This window comes from Mauremys reevesii, linkage group 11 (genome assembly GCF_016161935.1).
Source record: "Mauremys reevesii isolate NIE-2019 linkage group 11, ASM1616193v1, whole genome shotgun sequence".
In the NCBI taxonomy this organism is placed as follows: Eukaryota; Metazoa; Chordata; order Testudines; family Geoemydidae; genus Mauremys; species Mauremys reevesii.
In genome coordinates this window covers 20,504,931-20,521,882 of record NC_052633.1, presented here as the reverse complement: position 1 = coordinate 20,521,882, position 16,952 = coordinate 20,504,931, and the positions used below count along the sequence as shown (strand labels likewise).

Here is a 16,952-nt window from a genome sequence, read left to right as displayed (position 1 = left end):
AATCTCCATCCTTAGAGGTTTTTAAGGCCGGGCTTGACAAAGCCCTGGCTGGGATGATTTAGTTGGGATTAGCCCTACTTTGAGCAGGGGGTTGGACTAGATGACCTCCTGAGGTCTCTTCCAACCCTAATCTTCTATAATTAATCTCTCTCTAAGTGGTCTCAGTACCACTAGATGGGACAGAGCACCACACCCAGGAGCTGTTTGGGTTACACAAGCGCTGCCACCTCTCCCACTATAGTCAGAGAGATTAGGGGCCTACTTTTCAGAGGTGCCAAGGACCCACAACGTGAGCTGGAGTTGTGCATGGTGGGTCAGCATCTTTGAGAATCAGGCCCCAGGTGACTTGCCTAAACTCCCAACGGAAATCTGTGACAGAACACTAAAACTGAGATTTCCCATGCACGGTTTTATGGTTAAGGCAATCCTTCTTCCAGACTTCAGCTACATCAGTCACAGTTTAATTAGCTGAGTTCAAGAGAAAATGAGTCTATCATATGTGCTTATACAAAACATCCTGGCTGTTTGGGTTTGGAGGGGTTTCTGTAAGCATGTCGGCAGTACTGTCTTTCACAAATTGTCCCACCATTTGGCCAGGCTAAATTTAATAAAGTTTCTTGAAGTAATAAATTCATGGAATTCTAAAGGTTTGTTTGTTTATTTATTTATTGTTGTTCACATCTGGAGTCCTCAAGCCATGCTGAGTTAAATCCTATGTCTATTTTTTATTATACTTAACTATGCATTGCAGGCACTTGTGTACACTCAATCTGTACATAGTAACTTCAGGAGTTTGCCTTGAGGAAAGCCAGAAGTTTGTGACATAAACAGAAATATCAATGCTTTCCCTTCTAGCAAGGAACAGACATACCCAGGTAGAAGGGTGGAGGTAGACAGCAAAACAATTTTACATTTCTCATTAATCATCTTATGTCAAAATATCTTGCCAAATGAATTTAAATAGACAAAGATAACAGAAACAAAGCAGCAATCAGTTTGAAATCCCTTGGCTTGCTTGGCCAAAGGAAAGTTTTGGGTTCCCCCCCCCCCACTGTTGCCTATAAAATCATCCTACGCTCAGTATCACTGCTGCTCTAAAGTTTGGAAGTAAGATGCAGTAGCAAAAATAAAACTGGCTTATGTTTTAAAATTTGGGAGTATGCTATAGTCTCTAATTATATCCTCTCACTGAATTTCAGTTTAGGTTGGCCTGCCAGAAAGTGCATCTCTAACTCAGTGTAATTTTATTCAAGTCAGTGGAGTTTCATTGGGTATAAACTTGGTCCAGTGTGCTTTGAAAAGAAATATTAATGTGAATCACTAAGTACAGCCCTCTGTCAATGATACTGTTGCTGAGGAAACTGATAAATGGGGTTTAACAATGGCAACTGGAAGATGATCCGCCTTTAAGATGCTTCATGGGAGTAGACCTCTTACATGTGCTCTGATACTTCACATCACAGAGGTTTGGTTCTTATTTAAAAAACAAAACAAACCCCCTCAAAATAGTATAACTGAGGACTATTGATATTCTAAATATCAAAATAATCAATGAGCTATAGCCCACTGTTGTTGGTAATAATGGGTTACAATAGGCTGTGCACATTCAGAGCATTTACAGGTACTGGGTTTCCCAAAGGCATCCTCTTAGATGGAGATGTCACTTAATCACTCCCTTTACATGTGAAACCTGGGAGAAGTGTGTTAATCCATTTGCTTACCACGCCTGTACAATCCACAGGTTTAGAACAACTAAGGCTTTGGCTACACTTGCATTTCAAAGCGCTGCTGCGGCAGCGCTTTGAAGCGCTAAGTGTAGTCAAAGCGCCAGCGCTGGGAGAAAACTCTCCCAGCACTGTCCGTACTCCACCTCCCTGTGGGGAATAACGGACAGCGCTGGGAGCGCGGCTCCCAGCGCTGGGGCTTTGACTACACTGGCGCTTTGTAGCGCCACAATTTGCAGCGCTGCAGAGGGTGTGTTTTCACACCCTGCTGCAGCGCTGCAAATTTGTAAGTGTAGCCAAGCCCAAAGGCTAGATAGCAAAACAAATAAAAAGATTTGGAAAGGGGGTGCTGGAATTGGGGAGCCAGGGTCCCATCACTTTTAAAAGTGGGAGGGCTATGCCACGGTTTGGGTGCCAGTGCTGCCCCCCCCCTTTTAGGAAGCCTCTAACTTCTTCACACAAAAGACGGTTACTCACTGTAGTAACTGTTGTTCTTCGAGATGTGTTGCTCCTATCCATTCCAGTTAGGTGTGTGCCCCGCGCGTGCATGGCTCTTCGGAATATTTTTACCCTAGCAACTCTGGTGGGCCGGCTGGGCGCCCCCTGGAGTGGCACCGCCATGGCGCTGAATATATACCCCAGCCGGCCCGTCTGCTCCTCAGTTCCTTCTTGCCGGCTACTCCGACAGTGGGGAAGGAGGGCGGGTCTGGAATGGATAGGAGCAACACATCTCGAAGAACAACAGTTACTACGGTGAGTAACCATCTTTTCTTCTTCGAGTGATTGCTCCTATGCATTCCAGTTAGGTGATTCCCAAGCCTTACCTAGGCGGTGGGGTCGGAGTGAGACGTGGCAGAGTGTAAGACTGCTGAGCCGAAGGCTGCATCGTCTCTGGATTGCTGCACCAACGCGTAGTGGGAAGCGAAGGTGTGGACAGAAGACCAGGTAGCCGCTCTACAGATGTCCTGGATGGGGACATGGGCCAGGAAGGCGGCCAACGAGGCTTGCGCTCTCGTCGAGTGAGCGGTGAGGCGGCATGGTGGCACATGAGCAAGCTCGTAGCATGTCCGGATACATGCCGTTACCCAGGAAGAAATCCGCTGCGAGGAGACCGGCTCGCCTTTCATGCGGTCGGCAACTGCTACAAACAGCTGTGGCGAATGCTGGAAGGGCTTCGTGCGCTCGATATAAAAAGCGAGGGCCCTGCGGACGTTGAGGGTGTGAAGCTGCTGCTCGCGAGGTGAGGCGTGCGGCTTCGGGAAGAAGACCGGGAGGAAGATCTCCTGATTGAGGTGAAAGGCCGACACCACCTTAGGGAGGAAGGCCGGGTGTGGCTGAAGCTGCACCTTGTCTCCGTGGAATACGGTGTATGGTGGACTAACCGTTAATGCACGGAGCTCAGAAACTCGTCTCGCCGATGTAATTGCGACTAGGAAGGCTGTCTTCCAGGAGAGGTAGAGCAGAGAGCACGTGGCCAGAGGCTTGAAGGGCGATCCCATAATCTTGGCCAGAACGAGATTTAAATCCCAGGTCGGGGTAGGATGCCGCACCGGCGGATACAAGCGGTCCAGGCCTTTAAGGAAGCGGGAAACCATCTGGTTGGAGAAGATGGACCGACCTCCCATGGATGGATGAAAGGCGGACACTGCTGCCAGGTGCACCTTCAAGGAGGAGACCGCAAGACCTTGCTCCTTAAGGTACCAGAGGTAGTCCAGGATTGCAGGGATAGGGACTACGAAGGGATTGAGGCCGCGTTGGTCACACCAGAGCGCGAACCGCTTCCATTTCGCCAGATAGGTGGAGTGAGTGGAAGGCTTTCTGCTCTCTAGCAGGACGTGCTGAACTGCCGCCGAACAGTCCCTCTCTGTGTGGGTGAACCACGCAGGTACCAAGCTGTAAGATGGAGGGACTGCAGGTTCGGATGGCGGAGTCTGCCGAAGTCCTGGGTGATGAGGTCCGGCCACAACGGAAGGGTCATGGGATCCTGAACGGAGAGCTCGAGCAGCAGGGTGTACCAATGCTGCCTCGGCCAGGCCGGAGCAACGAGTATGAGGCGGGCCCTGTCCCTCCGAAGCTTGAGCAGCAGCCGGTGTATGAGCGGGAAAGGAGGGAAGGCGTAGAGGAGGTGATCCGTCCAGGAGCAGAGGAATGCGTCCGACAGGGAGCCTGGAGAGCGACCCTGGTACGAACAAAACTGGTGACACTTTCTCTTCTCCTTGGAGGGAAACAGGTCTATCTGGGGAAACCCCCACCTCCGGAAAATTGTGTGCATGACATCTGGGCGGAGGGACCACTCGTGGGAGAGGAACGACCTGCTGAGATGGTCGGCCAGCGTGTTCTGCACTCCTGGAAGAAAGGACGCTTCCAGGCAAATCGAGTGGGTCACGCAGAAGTCCCACAGGAGCATCGCTTCCTTGCAGAGCGGGGAGGAGCGGGCTCCGCCCTGCTTGTTCACATAGAACAATCGCCGTCGTGTTGTCCGTGAACACCGCCACGCATCGGCCTTGCACACGGGTGCGGAAGGTGTGGCACGCCAGGCGGATTGCTCGCAGCTCCCTGACGTTGATGTGGAGGGAGAGCTCCTGGGGCGACCAGAGACCCTGGGTGTGAAGGTCGCCCAGGTGGGCCCCCCATCCCAACGCCGAGGCATCCGTGGTGAGGGTGACGATGGGTGAGGGGGGCGCGGAACGGAACTCCTGCACACACAACCTGTGGGTCCAGCCATCAGTTGAGGGAGTTGAGGGTCGGTTTCGTGACTGTGACTACCATGTCTATGGAGTTGCGGTGCGGGCGGTACACTGACGCCAGCCAGGATTGAAATGGGCGAAGGCGCAGTCTCGCGTACGCGGTGACGAACGTGCAGGATGCCATGTGACCCAGGAGGCATAGGCAGGACCGAACTGTTGTAGTGGGAAAGGTGTGCAGGTCCCGGATGATGGACACCATCGTCTGGTGCCAAGGTCGAGGGAGGCAGGCCCTGGCCACCGTGGAGTCGAGGACCGCTCCGATGAACTCCACTCTCTGCGATAGAGTCAAAGAGGACTTTTCGGCATTGACGAGAAGGCCCAGTACCCGAAACAGGGATAGTATTTCGGACATTTGATCTGCTACCAGTTGTCGGGATGGTCCGCGAACCAGCCAGTCGTCGAGATACGGGTAGACGTGAATGCGACGACGGCGGAGGGCTGCAGCAACTACTGCCATGCACTTGGTGAAGACCCTCGGCGCGGTGGACAGGCCGAAGGGTAGTACCGCAAACTGGTAGTGTGCACTGTTGACCACGAAACTCAGGTAGTGTCGATGGGGAGGGTAGATCGCGATATGGAAGTATGCGTCTTTCATATCGAGGGCGGCAAACCAGTCTCCCGGATCCAGGGAGGGGTAATAGACCCCAGGGATACCATGCGAAATTTGAGCTTGACCAGGTACTTGTTGAGCTCCCGGAGGTCCAGTATAGGCCGGAGACCTCCTTTCGCCTTGGGGATGAGAAAATAATGGGAATAGAATCCCCTGCCCCGCATATTGTGCGGCACCTCCTCTATGGCACCCAAGCTCAACAGAGTCTCGACCTCTTGTAGGAGGAATTGCTCGTGAGAGGGGTCCCTGAAGAGGGACGGGGAGGGTGGGGGCGAAATAAACTGAAGGCGGTACCCATCAAAACGCCTGCTTGGGGGCCTTGGACGACGCCTGGGCCTGGTTGCGCTTGTTGCCGGATGGCCTACGGCGGCTTAGACCGTTTCGCCGACTATTATACGGCCGCGACCTGGCCTGGGTAAAAGGTCGGTAGGGCTGCTGTTGCCAGAATGACCTCCTCTGGGTAGCTGGTGTGTGCATACCCAGAGTGCGAATAGCGATACGACCATCCTTGCGGGTCTGAATCCTGGAGTCCGTTTTCTCCGAGAACAGACCGTGAGTCTCAAAAGGGAGGTCCTGTAGGGTATATTGCACCTCTGGCGGCAAGGTGGAGGACTGCAGCCAAGAGATGCGCCGCATGGTCACTCCTGAGGCCAAAGTTCTGGCCCCTGAGTCCGCCGAGTCCAGAGCAGCCTGGATGGAGGACCGGGAGGCTTTCCTGCCCTCTTCGATGAGGGCGGAGAACTCCTGTCGGGAAGCCGTCGGGATCAGCTCCGAGAACTTAGTCAGGGACACGAAAATGTCGAAGGTGTAACGAGCTAGGAGGGCCAACTGGTTGGCAATCCGGAGCTGGAGACCCCCTGCCGAATACACCTTTCGGCCCAACAGGTCCATGCGCCTGGCGTCCTTGGACTTTGGCGCCAGGGCTGGCTGTCCATGCCTCTTGCGGTCATTAACAGACTGCACTACGAGGGAGTCTGGAGTGGGGTGGTTGTACAAATACTCGTATCCGGTGGGGGGAACCGAGTATTTTCGTTCGACACCCCGTGCGGTAGGAGGGACAGACGCCGGTGACTGCCAGATGGTAGTGGCATTCTTCTGGATAGTCCGGATGAACGGGAGGGCCACCCGCAGCGGGGCCTCAGCTCCGATCACGTTGGTCACCAGGTCATCGTCCTCCGGGACCTCCGCCACCGGGAGGTCAATAGCCTTTGCCACCCTGCGAAGAAGGTCCTGGTGGGCCCGCAAGTCAATCGGAGGGGGGTCCGCCGTAGAAGCCCCTGCCACCGCCTCATCCGGTGAGGAAGATGAGGATAGAGTCTGGACCACCACATCTGTCGGTGGTTGCTCAGGAGGCTGGGAAGCCGTATCGTGCCCCGGATGCTCTGCGGGACCAGGTGGCGACAGGGCCTCACCCGGTGGTGATGGGGGAGGCGTGCTCACTGTGGCTTCTGGCACCCTGTGTTCAGCACCCGCGGGACGCGGGGGGAAAGGGAGCCCTTGGGGCTCGTGGTAGGCCCAGGGGACCCAAAAACCCCACTGCTGTGGTCCAAGGTCCTGGTTCTGGGTGCCAGCCCGGAGATCTCTCCCGCTGCCCGCCTGAGAGGCAACTGACGGCTGGCGTGAAGGGCACGGGGGGGCAGAGGCGCTGATGGAGTGCGCCGTAGAAGGTGGCAGTTTGTCCCCGGACGGTGCCGAGGATCGGTGCCGACCGTCGCGGTGCCAGGATGGAGATCGGGACTGTCGATTGCCTTGGTACCGGGAGCATGACCGCGATCTCGATCAATGGTGACGGGAGCGGCTTCGGGAGTTGCGGTGCCGAGAACGGTACCGGGAGCCAGACCTCCTACGGTACCGGCGGTCTGGTGACTGGGACTGGGAGCGTCGCCGGGAGTGCGACCGGTACCACGATGCTGAGCGGTACCAGGACTGCGACCGGTGCCGAGACGGAGAGCGGTACCGAGACGTTGGTGCCGGGATCGGGATTGGCGTGACGGCGACCGTTTCCTGGATTGGGACCGGGACCGAGACTTGCAGCGCCGTCTATCCCGTCTGTCAGGGGTCGGGGGCTGCATCATTGCCGGCTTGCCCACCGACTGAACAGCCCGCACCGGCGGTGCCAGGGGCCGGAGGCTCGGTGCCTCTGTGAGCTCGATGAGCTCTCTTGCCATCGAGAACGTCTCGGGTGTGGATGGGAGATGCAGCTCAACCGCGGTTGGCACCGGGGAGCAGGGAGGTACTGGACTCGACGGCTCTTGAGGTGCCGGAGTCAACGGAACCGTGCACGGCTTGTGCACTACCACAGCCGGTGCCGGAGGTGCCGGTGATGGCTGGGTAAGCTGTCCCGGAGCATGAGGCTTAGAAGCCGATTGCGCTGTCTTCCGCTTCCTCGGTGGAGAGAGGGAACGGTGCCGGGACGTCGGTGCCGGCTGCGAAGTCCGAGCAGTGTCGGTACTGGGGCGGCTCGGTGCCGCTGGTGCGCTGCGCACTGAGGACAATTTCGGTGCCGCTGGGGACGGCGCGGGAGGTTGAAGTGCCACCTCCGTAAGGAGCTGCTTGAGGCGAGAGTCCCGCTTCTTTCTGGTGCGCGGCTTAAACGCCGTGCAGATCGGGCACTTATCTGTCCTGTGGGATTCTCCGAGGCAGCGCAGGCAGGAGTCGTGCGGGTCCCCAATGGACATGTGCCGCTGGCAAGCCGCACAGGGCTTAAACCCCGGTGCCTTGGGCATGAGCCCGCACCGGTTGTGGAAGAAGAGGGGCTAAACCCCCCTAATTCCCTTACTATACTATATCTAACTAAACTTATTCAACTAATCTAACAACCAAACTAAGTTAACCAACTGTGTACACTGAAGAAATGGAGAAACGCTAGGGCTGTGGAGGTAAGGGAGCACTCCACTGTTCCAACTGGCCGTCACGGGCGGTAAGAAGGAACTGAGGAGCGGACGGGCCGGCTGGGGTATATATTCAGCGCCATGGCGGCGCCACTCCAGGGGGCACCCAGCTGGCCCGCCGGAGTTGCTAGGGTAAAAATGTTCTGAAGAGCCGTGCACGCACGGTATGCACACCTAACTGGAATGCATAGGAGCAATCACTCGAAGAAGAATAATATTGTTGCTTGGAAATATAGACTATAGTGACATGATCCACAAAGTATTCCTGAACAGAGGAAAATGCTGAGAATTATAAAAGTGCAAAAAGAATTAATAGGAAGATATTCCTTACATAGCTTTACCTGCTTGGCAAACTTGGATTATAGGTAGACATGTTAACTTTGTACTTTTATTGTATCTCTGTAATAAACTTACTTTAACAATTAAGGTAGCTCCTAATGACTATATTTCACAAATTCATTCGCCTATTGTGGTTTCATGTTGCAAACTACAGAGTTTATTTCTGATAGAACAGAATAGCATATATTTTTCCCAACTAGGAGAGGAAGGATGATCCAGGGGTTAGTATGCTGGTCTGGGACTTGGGAGATGTGGATTCAACTCCCTGCTCTGCCACAGATTTCTTGTGTGACCTTGGGTAAGTCACTTAGTTTCTCTCTCTACCTCCTTTCCTCATTTATAAAATGGGATAATAGCACTTAGCTACCTCCACAAGGATGTTGAGGATGAAGATATTAAAGATAATGAGGTGCTCAGATACTATGGTAATGGGGGCCAAATAAGTACCTTAAAAAAGTTTGACCAAATTAAATATGATATATAATAAAAACAAAGACCCTGAGAACTGAGTAGTTAGCTGATGTATGTTGTGTTTCTTCAACACTTTTACTAATGGTGGGTTGCTTTGCTAAGGGTTATTCCTGCATATGATTAAAACATAATCATGTCGGTAATATCATTTTATTTCAAGCCTGACAACCAAGGAGAACAAAACAAACTGCGAAGAGTTACAAAGAGATCTCACAAAACTGGATGATTAGACAACAAAATGGCAGAAGAAATTCAGTGTTGATAACTGCAAAGTAATGCATATTGGAAAACATAATCTCAACTAGACGTCAAATAATGGGTCTAAACTAGCTATTACCACTCAGAAAAGAAATCTTGGAGTCACTGGATAGTTCTCTGAAAACATCTGCTTAGTGTGCAGCAGGAGTCAAAAAAACTAACACAATGTCAGGAACCAATAGGGAAGGGATAGATAAGACAGAAAATATCATAATACCACTAAATAAATCTATAGTACACCCACACTTTGAATATGGTGTGCAGTTCTGGTTGCCCCATCTCAGAAAAGATATATTAGAATTGAAAAAAGTAGAGAGAAGAACAACAAAAATGATTAAAGGTATGGAACAGCTTCCATGTGAGGAGAGATTAAAAAGACGAGGACTGTTCAGCTTGGAAAATAGACAACAAAGGGGATATGAGAGAGGTCTATAAAATCATGAATGGTGTGGTGAAAGTGAATAGGGAAGTGTTATTTACCCCTTCATATAACAAAAGAACCTGGGGTCAGCCAATGAAATTAACAGGCAGCAGGTTTACAACAAACAAGGAGGTACTTCTTCACACAATACACAGTTGATCAGTGGAACTTGTTGCTGGGGGATGTTGCGAAGGCCAAAAGTATAACTGGGTTCAAAAAAGAATAAGTTCATGGAGGATATCAATCAAGGGACTGACTCTGTGGATGCTCCAGGGCTGGAGCACCCACATAAAAAAGTTAGCAGGTGCTTAGCACCTACTGGCAGGCAGCTCTGCTCCCTCCCCCCGCACTCTTGCCCGTCGGCCGCCCCGCTAATCAACTTCTCCCTCTCCTTCCCAGCACCTCCTGCATATTGCGATCAGCTGTTTCATGGCATACAGGAGGCACCGGAAGAGGGAGGAGCAAGGACAGGGCATGCTCAGGGGAGGGAGCAGAACTGGGTGGGAAGGAGAGGGGCCTTGGGAGAATGGGTGGGGCAGTGCCTGCAGTGGAGGTGGGAAGGGATGGGGTGGGGGCAGGGCCTTGGGCAGAGTGGGAGGGGTTGAGCACAGTAGTGTTGCTAGGGGGGGAATGGGGCAGCGGCCGCTCTCCCACTGAGCACAAGTGGCGCCTGTTCAATTTCTTGGCGCCTTTTTAATTTTTACTCACCAGACGGTGCTACGGGTCTTCGGCAGCACTTTAGCGGTGGGTCCTTCACTCGCTCCAGGTGTGTTTGGCGGCACTGAAGAACCCACGCCGAACACCCGGAGCACTGCCCCGTGAGTAAAAGCGCCGCAGGGGGTGGCGCCTTTTTTGGTGATCACTCCCCCTGTTCGTTCCACCCAGCTACGCCACTGGTTGAGCACCCTCTGGGCCCATAGGAAGCCGGCTCCTATGCCATCAATGGCTGTTAGCCAAGATGGTCAGGGATGCAACCCCATGTTCTGGGTGTCCCTAAACTTCTGACTGCCAGAAGCTGGGACTGGATGACATGGGGATGGATCATTTCATAATTGCCCTGTTCTGTTCATTCCCTCTGAAGCATCTGGCACTGGATACTGGGCTAGAAGGACCATTGGTCTGACTTAGTATGGCCATTAATTTGTTCTTAAGGCCAAGGAGAAAATGTATAAATCTCTATTAGAGCAAAGGGTTGATCAAAGGAAAACAAACAAACTACAGCAGATGATCCATCCTAAAAAAACTGGGGCGGGAGGAGGAGCAGCTCTTGAGCTTGGAGTAGGGAACAAAATTAGGATCACAATAGTGAGAATGGGGATATGTCAAAGATGTACTCCATCATGCATGATTCCAAATGTTCTTTATTAATTTCAACTTGGCTGGGAGGGATCTGTAGAAATAATTACCATGTAGATGATAAAATAGTGGCATCTCACTGTAAGTGTTTCTGGAAAAATTAGAGGATTTACCAAAAAATCCTCATGTGTTTCAAGGATACTCACGATTATTTCTTTGGTGCCTTTTTGAAAATCTCTCCTTGGATCTGATCTAATGATATAAATTCAAGAGCCAATGTTTGGTGGTTAGTGATAATTTGGGGGGGCGGGGAAATGAGCTGGTAACTAGTAATTAGATTATGATCTTTCAAGCAATCTCCACTTGATTTTTAAAAAAAATATTTGTTAGGACATTTTAACAGGTTTACAAATCCGTGCCAAGTATGTATCAGGGACAACACAATAATTATAACTGTGAGCTTTTGTTTAGAGAAACATACAGTAATAGATAATCAACAGCTCTCGCTATTCAATGGGGTGTTACCACACTACAGAATGAGCATCTTTATACTACACATGACATGCTGTTTCTCTGTACCCAATTATTACACATCAAAATGGAACTAGTAGGCCAATAGTCAGCAACTTGGCTAAGAATAACAGAAAGGTAGAAAAATAACATTTGCTAAAGTCATTCTACTACTCCCACTATGCAATTCATCAACTTGAATAGGTTTCAGCTGGAGATGGTATAATTGTACTTCTCTTTTTTCATGTTTTCAGATTTTTCAAAGAACTCCAATAGCCTAATTTTTTTTCTGGGCATGAGAGTTGGTGGTGAATGCTAAATTTCCTTTTAAATTATGAAGTCTTTTAACCTGAAGTACGAGGGGTACAGTGAAGTGATTGTATACCTGCCTGGGATGCCCTTTTTTCTAACTGGGTCTAACAACAGTTTTGTCCTCTCCGTTAACTTCTGAAATGCAGTTTTGCTTGCTTTTCTTGAGTGCAAAGTCCGCTGTCCGTAGCTGGAACTTGATTAGCACAGCTGTGCTCCTTTCTACTGGAATAACAATGTGGTTTTCTTCCCTACACACTGTCAATGATCCATGAATCCATTCCTTCTATTTCAGCCTCTGTTCTTGTAGTTGATTTGTAGGTAACTAATCTACCTGTTCAAAGAGTGACTCCAAATACATGAGTTAGAAGGGGGAACTGCTTATAAGATGAGGTTGCCTATATGATACAAATGAGTATGTCTGACCAGTGCCTCTATAAACTGTTTAAGACTAGTGTCCAGAAACTTTGGTGAGAGTAAGCAAGTCACTCGCATTCATACTATAAGCTTTCAACATTATGTACTTACTGACAGAATTAGTAGCAGAGGAGGATGCCTTGGTGACACTTTTGTAAAATGTTGGACTTCCCATAGTTTGTGTCTAAGAGGAAAGACTGACATTTAGATTAGGATTTTGTTGCAATATTGGGTCATGGGTTGACATAAGAACAACTATGCTAGGTCAGACCAATGGTCCATTTAGTCCAGTATCCTGTCTTCTGACAGTGCCCAATGCCAGATGCCCCAGAGGGAATGAACAGAACAGGTAATCCTCAAGTGATCCATCCCCTGTTGTCCATTCCCAGCATCTGGCAAACAGGATAGGAATGCTGAAATAAAAAATAATTGGAGATATACCAATCTCCTAGAGCTGGAAGGGACCTTGAAAGTCATTGAGTCCAGCCCCCTGCCTTCACTAGCAGGACCAATTTTTGCCCCAGATCCCTAAGTGGCCTCCTCAAGGATTGAACTCACAACAGTGGGTTTAGCAGGCCAATGCTCAAACCACTGAGCTATCCCTCCCCTCCTTCTAATAGCCATTGATGGACCTATCCTCCATGAACTTATCTAGTTTTTTTTTTAACCCTGTTATAGTCTTGGTCTTCACAACATCCTCTGGCAAAGAGTTCCACAGGTTGACTATGTGTTGTGTGACTAAATACTTCCTTTTATCTTTGATATTACTGTAATATTTTCTTTTTAGGATAAATGGGTGTGCATGACCTTTCCCTGAACTAAAGCAGTTCCATGTCTTGTTTGGTAAGTATACATTTAATATGGCTTATTTTATGTCATAGTTTTTGACAGTTGAACCTTGTAATTCAATCATGTATCATGAAATAAAACTTCTGGTGATATTTCTTGCTATTTGCTGAGGGAAAACTCCATTCAAGGGATTCTAGCAGTAAACAATAACAAATTCCTAATGTAGATGCTAGCAAAGGGTTCAGGAGAGTGTGAGTTTCTCTTCTAGCACCACAGAATAGTTCAGAGAGCTGATTAGAGTGTTGGTGCTCACTCTTATTAGAATGGGGCTCATTAATATTAAAATTAAGAAAAAACTTAAACAGCTTTGGAATTTTATACAATGTATTCCTCCACTCTGAAAGGTAGGTCCTAGTAGAAGATAAAATGTCATGGAAGAGGGCAATTGCATTGGGCCCTTAAGTGCTACTGTTCTCAGGGGGACTCTTCCACCTCTCTGTTCCTGGTTTACTTATGTCAAGAGACTATATGACTCAGTGGTCCCGAACTGTGGGGCATGGAAGAACGTTGTGGGGTTGTGGCAGGGCCCAGGCCAGCCCTCTTAGGGAGTGGGGAGGGAGTGCCACACAGCCTCGACCTGCTCCTGGCCCCGACTGCAGCCCCAGCTGCTGCTCTGGCTCCAAGTGGGGCCCTGCCCTGGCTCTCCACCGTGGCTCTGGCCCCTCTCCCAGCCCCAGCTCCTGGGGGCCGGGAAAACCAGGTAAGAGAGGTTAGCATAAGCAAAAAAGTTTGGAGACTACTGCACTAAAATGATGTGCACAAAGATTCTTTTTGATGAGGTCCTGGATAACTGGAACATGGCTTTGGGTAACGTCTCCCACCCCGTAATACTCTATTGATTACAGTACATCCATTGCAGTTCACTTACTGATACAGTACTATGTATTTCAAGGATTGTTCCTGTATTCTGCGGACAACAGTTGAATCAATCAGACAAGAAAAGCAATCAGAAAATAGCATCCATCAATACTTGGTAAGAAGAAATCCAAATTGATTTAAGAGTTAACCTGCAAAATTAAATGGAAAAATGTAAGGCTGAGAAATATCAAGCACTGTACATCAGGAATTTCCAAAGATTAAGCTTACTATTGCAATGTTAACTCGGCAAGGTTGTGGGTAGAATATGTAGTATTTTCTAGTCAAATTTTTCTTACATCTAAAGCTTGAATGCATTACTCTTCAATCTGTACTAGAAAAATTCTGAATGGACAATGTCGCCAAATCTCATACTGTGATAGAAAAAAAACAGTTACTCACCTTCTCGTAACTGTTGTTCTTCGAGATGTGTTGTTCATGTCCATTCCAATCAGGTGTGTACGCGCGTATGTGCATGGTAGCCAGAAGATTTTCCCGTAGCAGCATTTGTTGGGTCGGTCTGGGCACCCCTTGGAGTCGCGCCTTTATGGCACTCAATATAGAGCCCTGCCAACCCGCCACCCCCTCAGTTCCTTCTTGTTGGCTACTCCGACAAAAGGGTATGAGGATGGGTATTGGAATGGACATGAACAACACATCTCAACGAACAACAGTTACGAGAAGGTGAGTAACTGTCTTTTCTTCGAGTGCTTGTTCATGTCCATTCCAATCAGGCGACGCATAAGCCCATGTTCAGGAGGTGGGGTCAGAGTCGTCCACTGATTGGAGCACTGCTCTTCCAAAAGCCGCATAGTCTCTGGCCTGCTGGGTGATCGCATAGTGCGTGGTGAAAGTGTGTATGGAGGATCGCGTCACTGCTCTGCAAGTTTTCTCGGTGGGATCCTGCACCACAAACACCATTGAAGAGGCCTGAGCGCTGGTGGAGTGCGCAGTGATTGAAGGAGCAGGCACCCCTGCCAGGTTGTAGCACTCCTGGATGCAGGATGTGATCCACAACAAAATCCATTGAGAAGAGACAGGAAGACCTTTCATTCCATCCGCCACTGCCACGAATAACTGCACCAAGTTTTGGAATAGTTTCATTCTCTCAATGTAGAAGGCTAGCACTCTGCAGACATCCAATGAGTGAAGTCTTTGCTCCCTGCCACTCGAGTGCGACTTAGGATAGAACACTGGGAGGAAGATGTCCTGGTTGATGTGAAACTGGGAGACAACCTTCGTGAGGAAAGCCGGGTGAGGTCTGAGCTGGACCTTGTCCTTAAGGAACACAGGGTAAGGGGCTCTGAAGTCAGGGCCTTGAGCTCAGACACCCTCCTGGCTGAGGTTATCGCTACCAGAAATCTACCTTGTATGAGAGATGGAGCAGGGAGCATGTCGTCAAAGGTTCAAAGGGCGGTCCCATGAGTCTGGAAAGGACCAGATTGAGGTCCCAAGCTGGGACAGGCTGCCGGACATGCAGGTGTGACGCTGCGGTCTATATGGTTTTATAAAAATTTGATAATGAGTGAATATAATGTAATGAAAAGATCTTGTAAGGTATCATTACAAAGCTTATAATCCACTGAGTGTGATAATCCTATTTGTATAAATGTACAACTCTTGTATCTGAAACTAGACATATGAAATATAACTCTGAGGGCCTATTGTAATTATGCAAAGTGTGGGCCATTAATGGTGGTTTGGAATCTTGATGACTCCCATTAACCAGAACAATTGTCTGCAGATGGGTGTGTTTTACCTGTAAGTCTTCCTATATACGTGTGTGCTGGCAAGTGGGCAATGAAGTCTTGCAGTGACATGTGATCATGTCACCTGAACTGGAATCCATCTTTAATCTGGTGTCTTTCCATTGAGAAGGAGGGGGTGGGAACACAGAGAGGGACAAAGGATTCCTGCCTTATGCAAAAAATATATAAAGGGGTGGAACAGAACAAAGAGAGGAGAGAGGAGCCATTATGAAGAATCCCCTAGCTACCACCTGAGCTGGAACAAGGGCTGTACCAGGGGAAGGAATTGTGCCCAGGCCTGGAAGGTGTCCAGTCTGAGAAAAAAACTTACTGAAGCATTTCTGAGGGTGAGATTATCTCTGTTCAGTTTGATTAGACATAGATTTGTGCATTTTATTTTATTTTGCTTGGTGACTTACTTTGTTCTGTCTTTTATTACTTGGAACCACTTAAATCCTACTTTCTGTATTTAATAAAATCACTTTTTACTTATTAATTAACTCAGAGTATGTATTAATACCTGGGGAGCAAACAGCCGTGCATCTCTCTCTATCAGTGTTATAGAGGGTGAACAATTTATGAGTTTACCCCGTATAAGCTTTATACAGGGTAAAACGGATTTATTTGGGTTTAGACCCCATTGGGAGTTGGGCATCTGAGTGTTAAAGGCAGGAACACTTCTGTTAGCTGCTTTCAGGTAAACCTGCAGCTTTGGGTCACGTAATTCAAACCCTGGGTCTTTGTTGGAGCAGAGAGGAGTGTCTGGCTCAGCAAGACAGGGTGCTGGGGTCCCGAGCTGGCAGGGAAAGCAGGAGCAGAGGTAGTCTTGGTACATCAGGTGGCAGCTCCCAAGAGGGTTTCTGTGATCCAACCTGTCACAGCAGGTATAGCCTGTCGATCCCTTTAAGGAAATGGCTGACTTTAGGGTTGGCAAAGACCAAGTGGCCCTCTGCACCTGGATGAAAGGCAGAGATTGTGGCCAAGTGAACCCTTATTGATGACATGGACAGTTCCTGCTGCTTGAGATGGAGGAGATAGTTTAATATAAGTGGCACAGAGGCGAGCATCAGGAATGACTGATGCTGCGCTGACCAGATTGAAAATCTCTTCCACTTATCAAGGTAGGTAGCCCTGGTAGAGGACTTGCCTAACTCATTGGGTACAGCCATGGAGCTTCCATGCCATGACGTGCAGCAACAGGAAGATATTGCTTCAGAATTTCCCACCTTTGTGGACTGCTACTGAAGAGATTGTACATTTGCTGAATAGTTTCAAAGTAAGTAATTGCTTCCTTGCCTGATTCAGCACAGTCACCTACAGCACAGTCAACACCTACAAGGTTTAGTGTGTGATATCCACAGCTGGAGAAAATACAGTTTGAATTATGCTCAAGCAGAACTGCTTCTACACCTTTGTACTTCCCAGCTATATTAGATCCATTGTCATAGGCTTGACCAATGCAGACTTGAAAATCTAACTTAAAACCTTCTAGAATTGCTAGTACTTG

At 49.2% G+C, this 16,952-nt stretch overlaps 1 protein-coding gene across 3 annotated transcripts in view; it reads left to right on the top strand.

Annotated features, from left to right (window-relative positions):
* STRADB (STE20 related adaptor beta) overlaps positions 1–16,952 on the top strand; it is a 36,165-nt gene that overhangs the window by 4,171 nt on the left and 15,042 nt on the right. For 2 of the 3 annotated variants that reach the window (XM_039494920.1, XM_039494921.1), the window contains exons 2-3: positions 12,781–12,836; positions 13,735–13,815. In XM_039494920.1, the coding sequence (XP_039350854.1) occupies positions 12,825–12,836; positions 13,735–13,815 (93 nt within the window). In that variant the 5' untranslated portion in view covers positions 12,781–12,824. Of the gene's footprint in view, positions 1–8,511; positions 8,610–12,780; positions 12,837–13,734; positions 13,816–16,952 lie in introns of all 3 variants that reach the window. The other variant, XM_039494919.1, reaches the window with a different exon arrangement.